General features: G+C 38.3%; 1 protein-coding gene across 4 annotated transcripts in view; it reads right to left on the bottom strand.

Annotated features, from left to right (window-relative positions):
• Positions 1-121: 121 nt before the first annotated feature.
• The window catches only part of cops2 (COP9 signalosome subunit 2), a 55,379-nt gene continuing 47,590 nt past the window's right edge, over positions 122-7,910 (bottom strand). For all 4 annotated transcript variants that reach the window (XM_034679761.1, XM_034679759.1, XM_034679760.1 and 1 more), the window contains 13 exons: positions 7,625-7,813; positions 7,045-7,158; positions 5,994-6,071; positions 5,774-5,899; positions 5,565-5,654; positions 5,389-5,466; positions 5,007-5,181; positions 4,704-4,882; positions 4,461-4,513; positions 2,879-2,976; positions 2,685-2,767; positions 1,993-2,051; positions 122-719 (listed from right to left, as the gene is read on the bottom strand). In XM_034679761.1, the coding sequence (XP_034535652.1) occupies positions 575-719; positions 1,993-2,051; positions 2,685-2,767; positions 2,879-2,976; positions 4,461-4,513; positions 4,704-4,882; positions 5,007-5,181; positions 5,389-5,466; positions 5,565-5,654; positions 5,774-5,899; positions 5,994-6,071; positions 7,045-7,158; positions 7,625-7,678 (1,332 nt within the window). In that variant the 5' untranslated portion in view covers positions 7,679-7,813 and the 3' untranslated portion in view covers positions 122-574. The remainder of the gene's footprint in view (positions 720-1,992; positions 2,052-2,684; positions 2,768-2,878; positions 2,977-4,460; positions 4,514-4,703; positions 4,883-5,006; positions 5,182-5,388; positions 5,467-5,564; positions 5,655-5,773; positions 5,900-5,993; positions 6,072-7,044; positions 7,159-7,624; positions 7,814-7,910) is intronic.

Below are 7,910 nucleotides of genomic sequence, written 5' to 3'. Positions count from 1 at the left end.
GTTGGCTGTGGTGATGAGACCCACTGAGATATCTTTTCAGGGGGGCCCTGAATTCCTGGCAACGCCCCTGTGTGTGCATAGAAATATATTCAAACTGTAATGAAATAAAGATTTCCTTGTGTCTCTTTTATGACAGTTAAAAACATTTTATTTGACGTGTATCCCGTCACACAGTTAAAACTTTGTAGCCAGTCAAAGGCAGCTGAATCCTTATAGTGCTGAGAGAAATCTGTTTATTACCAACAGGCAACAGTATACATTAAAATACTGTGTACAAGTTTTCATACACATTTGGACTTTTTTTAACAACTGAAGCATTTTTGTGTTGCACATGGAAGGATCTGCCAATCAGGAACATGAAAAAAATAAGTGTCAGTGATTTCCTCTCATCACGACAAAACATCACACTCTGAACACGTTCTCAGGGTTCCTGGTGTCGTCTTGAAATTGGTGGCATTCTCAAAACCTGTGCCGTGTATCTTGACTCAGAGGATATACTTGAAGAAGCACAGTAGCATACTTTATGGATGTATTAAAACATGCCATTTTCCTTGTCTCTTGATTTTACATGCCATCATGTGAGCTTGCTAACAATGGCTTGGTTGAGAGTGTTCAGCTGATTTGTCCATTTGTCTAAAGCTGTGTAGCGGGCCCCTCCTCTCTTCTGGTAATCCAGTTCTAGTAGCTGGTTGACTTGGTCAATCCGTCCGTGGATCGTGCTGGGAAAAAGATTACAAGAATAAGCAGAAGGTCTACACATTTCGCAATGCAAAATAAATTCAAACGTGTTTTTGACAACATTTGTCAGTCCCTACAAGTCTAAACTAAGCAGCAATCTCCCGTCTTCAGAAATGAAGCCAATGTGACAGTGTTAAAAACTGCAGATTCTCTAGTGTTCACTTGAGGCTGGCTGCAAAAGCCCCAGAAGTCACAAACACACCAACTCCAAAACCCCAACTTTATAGCAAAAATAAACAAGCCTGGTTCTAAAAAGCAATTTGTCAGAATAACATTTCTCTATCGTACCCACTGTATGGGGAATCAACCTTTTTTTTTTTTTTAACAACTTATTCATTTTTAAGATATTATTGTTAGTTTTGCATAATTAGGGGCACAGCTGGTTTAGCTGCCAGGTGCACATATTGTAGCTGTTACTGAAGAGGCTGAAGGCCCGCCTCAACTCCACCTCGTTTCCTCCCAATATGTCGATCAAAAGTTAGGTTGAGTCAGTATTCCCAGTGTGTCAACCATCACCAATGGGGTTCAAAACTCAGCTTCAAGAAAATGTAATTAGAAAATAATAAATCCTAGGACTTTTCTTTATGTAATCTTTGTGGACTGTAATGTCATGTTTGCATAAATGGACCTCCCCAGGAAGAGTAGTTGCTACCTTGGGAGAAGCTATGTGGGATCCAAATAAACACATGAACAGAACTAAAATGGTGACGTCACTGAGACTACATCCATGTTTTGTACAGTGTTTGGGCCAAAGACCACACATTGTTGTCACACACAAAGTTAAATTTGAAATGCTAAAAGTTTTTAGCGTATGTCGTGTGAGTACTCAGTAACTAATCTCCTTGAAATATTTAACCTTCATTTGTTTCATTAAATGAGTCTCTATTCAATCACAGGAAAATAAGGTGTTTTTAAAAATTACCCGTCTTTTCAAATCAATGGATTTAATTAAAAACATTGAGAAAAACAAACCATTTCAGAGCAAATTGGCAACAATGAGTAATGGGCATATCAGAGTCAGCTAATGTTTTCACCTGCTGCTAAGTTATTTGTGTCAGACAGCCAGTACAGCTGGGTTGCAAGGCTATAAATAGCATATCATAACTACAGAATGAAAATAAATAAAGCAACTGTGAATTCATGCCACCCGATTCTCTCAAGGGCAGAAATATGCAAACTATGAGGAACTATATTCATTTACAGGAACATTTTTTCCCTTTGACTTCTTAAGAGACACGTGAGAGAGAAACTTACTTGTCCAAGATACACTGCACCAGCAAACTCTCCACATCACACACATCAATGTTCAGCTCCTGAAACATAAAGGAAACAATCAAGACCCACACTTGCATCTGTAGAGGAAGATGTGGTTCATTATCTTTCAAAGCATTCACAATCATCGGTACTAATACTAGCATATATTTTGACTGGCGTTATGCCAAAAACCTATGAAGCAAATCCATCATGCTGCTATTTAAACTGACAGGGTTACAAAAACATTCACGATACAAAGTGTAAGCACAAGTCATGGCTGTCATCTGAATGTGACGTGAGAAAATACCACAGCTACTTCCTTTTCTTAACACTGTCTTTAAGCTCCTCTTCTTGTTTGTCATTTTTAGGCAAGTACGTTTACAAGACAAAAAAAGAGTAGCATGAAACTCAAATTAGCATCACAGTGGTCTGAAGACAGTGTTACTAATAACGTGTGTATTTGATAGTTATTTACAGCTGATTTTCATGCAGAAACATGATTTCCTTGTCTTATATAAATGCTTTTGAACATTTATCAACAAAGACTCAAGGTTAATGTAATTTACATAATATACCAGATTTCACCACAGAAAGGTTAAAATTTATTTAAATTATTCGGTCACAAGGCCAGCAGGAAAGGACAGCAGACAAAGCCACAACACAAGTCAGCTCTTTTTGATTCACTGACTTACCTTAGAAATGAAGGGGATGTGTATTCTTGTGTACGGTTTGATGAGTTTGATAAGTACTTGAGTTCTAATGTTCCGCAGGAGCTCTGCAACACAACATCACATGATCAGCTTCACTTGAAAAAAGAGAAGAAGAAAAAAAGACAATGTTTCTCCATCTATGGAGCATGTGGACCACAGTCACGTTGACCACTCACCCTCTATGTGCTCTCTAATGAACGGGTCGTCCATTATGTTACTGTGATTTGTTTTCAAGATTTTCTCAAATTCAGTGATGTCATTGTTCTGGTAGGCGCTGGAAGAAAGAACAGTGAGTGTTATATTATGATATACATTGTGTCACTGTGACGAACACACAAACCCCTCATCCTGATAGTTGTCAATCTACTTCCAAAATATAAGACTTTTTGTAAACACTATTCATATGACAGTTTTGGGTGTGATTTCCTAGTTTCTTGTTTATGCAATAACAATATTAAATACAAGCACAACTCTGGAGCAATTTAAAGAAGTGAATGATATTTATATAAATACGAAGACAAAAGAGAAAAAACAAGGAAGAAAAAGATAACTTTAGGCTTGAGGAGGGAAATAGAAAGCTAGGGTTGGTAGCGACAGAAAACTAGCATGAATTTGAATGTAGCATTTCCTCAGGACTCCGTCTTGGTTGGTGTTTTCCCAGGTTTACTCCGGCTGTAGATAGCGGCTTTTTTAAGAACACATTATGTATTGATTGCCATCGGGACATAAAGATCATTTTAACCAGTATAACAAAAAGTGTATCTAAATCTGACTACCAACCCCAGCTTTAATACCAATACAATGGAATTCACAGTAAAGTTTGCATGGCACTACTTTAGAAGCTGGTATAAATTATATTAATACCAATTATATTTTGTTAATTTATAACTTTGCATGTAAGAGAAATATTCGGAAACCGTTGAAAGATGTGACACACTTCACACAAGAAATTGGGTCATAGGGAAAGGGACACTGAAACGCCGACATAGTACCATGAAGTACGGCAAGCTGAGTCCAAGAGATAACTATCCACCTAAAACATGATGCCAGTGTTTTCCTACTAGCGCTCTGTCTTTACAGTTTTGGCAACAAACAATTTCATCACTAACTTCAGATATGAAGGGGGAAAGTCAAATGCACCATGCCTGCAATGCTGAGGAAATTCAGAACACACCTAAAGTGCTCTTGAATAAGAGTTGGGTTCACGGAAATTCATTATGGCATTTAATGAGTTTGTGTTGGGGACAGATGACAATTATAGGGAATCACTTCTTTCCTTTTTCCACTTTTTAAAGATCCTCACACTGGCATACTGGCATTAACCCATAAAGGTTGTAGCTTCCCTGCTGATTAAGAGCCTGGTCTGACAGACACAACAGGCTGAACTGGACAGTAATGCAGTGATAAGACAGATTACAAATCAACAGTTAAACCATATTGCATAATACTAATATTTAAAAATTTGAATAGAACCACAAAGTATGCACCAAGTATTCGCCCCTCTTGCAAATTAGCAGTACAGTTGAATTTGCAACTCAGAATTATCAAAGAGGTCTCACTGCTTTTGCTGATTGACAAATTGCACTGTTCAGTGAAGCTGTGGCAGTCATAAAGTGCAGATCTAAGAATACATCTGGTATGTAGAATATCATAAGAGTAAGTCACTTGAAAATCCCTTTGTGCTTTGGAACAAGAAATACAACTTTGTTGTAAACAAATACACCAAAAAATGTAATTACAACATAAATGCGTTCTTACCTTACTAAGTTAGTCATTGCTAGGATCTCAGGGTCATTTTTGTAAGGTTTGGCCTTTGAAAAGAAAACAAAAAGAGAAATAGCATAAAGAAAACACGCACATTCTGGCTGTGAAGACATTGTGAAGAAGGTAACAGCAACCAAGAGTCTCTGTCTGTTGGCCTGTGCATTGCATTTTTACACACGGTATATATGGAATTATATAGGTAGCAAATCTTTCAAACAATAAAAATGAATGTCATACCTCTTGAGAGTCAAAAGGGTTTATTCCTGACTTCATTAGCATGTTAGCTAGGACCAGGTACTTCAGGCATGTTGTCCTTCTGGGGCTTCCGGACTCGTCATAATTTTTAAAGGCCTCAAAGAAATCTGTGTGAGCTTTCTCAAACTCGCCTTCTCTCAAATGCATCTTCCCACCACACTCTGGTCGGGAGCAAACAAGCACAGGTTATTCAGCAAACAGCATCAACAGCACACAGTGACAATTTTGCTTAACAGAGACCTAAAGAACAATTTTATTAAAAATGAGGTATATACACAATCATACCTCTGATTACTCCCATAATGAGCGGGTGAGGAATGGCAGATTTAATATGAAGTGACTGCTCATAGAGGGCTTTCAATTTCTTGTTGTTTTTTTGTGCTGTGTACATCTGGATCTCCAAAGCATAGATCTCCAACAGCTGTGTGCCTTTCTTCAGGTCATCCTCTCCATCATCTGTCTGTAGTTAACATAAGATGGTAGATTCCCCAATTATTTTGATTATTAAACACACACAACTACAAACACACAATTACAAATAACATTTTCTACCTTATCAAAACAGTTTATATACATTTTTTGAAAGAGCTTTTTCTACAGAATATGTAATTGATCTCTTAAAATGATAATGATACTGCTAACGGCTTGTCATGTATGACTCAAGTACCTGACATGACTGGTGTAGTTGCCTTAGTATCTTTTGCAGTTTCCCATACTCTTCCCTCTCCAAGTACAGTTTACCCAACTGCAACAGGGGAAAAGGAAAAAGAGCAAGTATAAGCGCATGTTGCACCATTACATGATAATGCCATACAACCTTGAAACTGTTAGAACTGTGCACACCTTTGTGTTAGTTTTGAACCATAGTCTGTCGTTTTTTGCGTCTTTCAAAGCCTCCAGTGTGGTTTCATAGAACTCCTGTAGCAAGTCCATCTTGTAACAGGAGACAGACATTTAATAAAAATGCAGATTAACAACATCTAGTGTTGCGAAGTTGATGAAATGTGTATCTCTTAGTTGTTTTTCGTCTGCCTCTTTTTCTCCGTTCATACCTGTTTGGAGGTAGAAATATAGTCCAGTATGGAGTTGATTGACTTCTCTGAGTAGTTCCTGGTGACAGCACTTCTGATGTATGTGAGGAGCTGTTTGTACCTGTTCATCATCTCTGGAAAGTTGGTCTACAGAGGTTGAGACACAGAAAATAAAAACTCAATCCAATGCATGTCTTTAGGATGGGTGGTTATTAAATGTAGTATGTCTTACTGTGCATACCAGCTTGAAGTTGATTTTGATCATCTGTTTCAGTGCTTTGAATCCCCATTCTCCTTTCTCTCCTTCAAGTTCCAACACCTAAACAATAATCAAACCAAAAGACATTTGTAGTTGTTATGCTTTTGAATTAATGAGATAACCACACATCTACACACAGTGGTGGACAGTAAAAGAGTAAATTTACTTGAGTACTGTACTAAAGTAATTTTTTTGAGTATCTTTACTTGAGTATTATTTTTAATGGGAATGCATTACTTTTACTCCACTACATTCAGAAGACAATTATTGTACTTTTTACTCCACTACATTTCTATCAATGCTTTAGTTACTCACTACTTTTGCTTTTGCTTCAGCTCATGAATTTCCTTCTCTTCTCTGAAAATGTGTTTGTGTAGTTCTGTTTGTCTCAGTGGTTTAGTCGTACCTGTATATCGTGCGTCTCCATGGCTGAACGTGGAGCAAACACAGAGCAAATATCACTCAGATCAGGCAGTTCATGTAGAGGTGGTAATGATGGCTATAATTCTCCACCTGAGCACCCATGGCCATATCTTCAGCCCGTGTTAGAGGTTTTTGAAATGAAGAGTGATATGTATCGTTTGAAATGTTCTCCCTGTTTCCCACTCTGCCCAAACATACAAACATTCATTGTCCAACCTGAGAAAGCGTGTTGAGCTACATAACATTTGTTTCATTCCAGATGAACATTTCAAACTAAGTTGTCTGTGCTTGGAGTAACTTAGTTTCTGTTTTTATTCCATGGTATAGTTTTTAGAGATTTCAAATAATGGTTTCTAAATAAACATGATGTAAAAGAATGTACTCCCATGTATTATTTACTGCACTTATGTATTGTGAAAATACAATGTTTTGAGATATTTTAAGAAGTACTTTGAGTACTTCAGTATTTTTAAAAGCAAGTACTCCAGTACTTTAACTCAATTAATAATCTGACCTGGAATATCTTTACTTTGATTTAAGTAACGAAGCTGAATTCTTTGTCCACCACTGTACACACAAAACAGATACTTCTTAAGGAGTGCAACTCCACCTTCTGGAAACTGCTAAGTGCTGCTTTGGGATCATCCTCCTTCAGGGCTTTGGAGTTGTAGTACTGGTTCTCCAGGTCCACATTTGGCTCTGAATTACTGTCTTCTGAGTATTCCTTAATTCAAGCAAACAAACATGTCAAAGATAAGTTAAAACACACATACCTTAGTGGGTACAACATATCAGAAGCTCTTAACTAGCTAGAGCAGAGGTGAGTATAGCAGTAAGCTCCGAGTTTAAGTCTGCAGACATGAGTCTGGAGCTAACGTTACGTTAGCCACAGCTTGCTAACTAGCCGGCCGGTTCGCCTTTCGTGCTAAAGAATACAGAGCCGATGGAAGCTGAAAGCTTGCTATCCAACATAGATAACATCCATATACATAAGCAAGCTACAGAGTACCCCAAACCCAACAATCTTAAGCTACACAAGGAGCTAATGTTAGTGATCCGCTGTCAGCTTGGTGTTAGCCAGCAGGCTAACTACACAGCTAACATTAGCTAGCCTGTTCTGTCGGCTCTCACTGTTGGCGGACACACGCTCAATATGTGAGAGCAGGGAGAATAACTTCAGGTGTAAATACCAGGTCGTAATCTTCTTCATCGTCGCACATGAAATCGTCCTCCATGTCCGACATCGTGTTGCTCTTCCTCGCTCTAGTTCAGAGACAGACAGCAGCCCGGCCTGTGTTTTGCAGCGATGGTGAGGTGGTGTGTCAGGGTGGCACGAAGCACCGGCCTGAGTCCGTCCATAGATGGAGCTGTTGGATCACCTGAGACACATGAATAATGTTACACTTTAACCCTCCTGTTACCCTCAAAGTTACTAACATCTTTTATCATTGGGGATGTCAATTTGACCCCAGCAAT

This window comes from Notolabrus celidotus, chromosome 3 (assembly GCF_009762535.1).
Source record: "Notolabrus celidotus isolate fNotCel1 chromosome 3, fNotCel1.pri, whole genome shotgun sequence".
NCBI classification, from domain to species: Eukaryota; Metazoa; Chordata; class Actinopteri; order Labriformes; family Labridae; genus Notolabrus; species Notolabrus celidotus.
The sequence above is the reverse complement of the archived record's forward strand: the minus strand, read 5'-3'. Positions and strand labels throughout refer to the sequence as shown.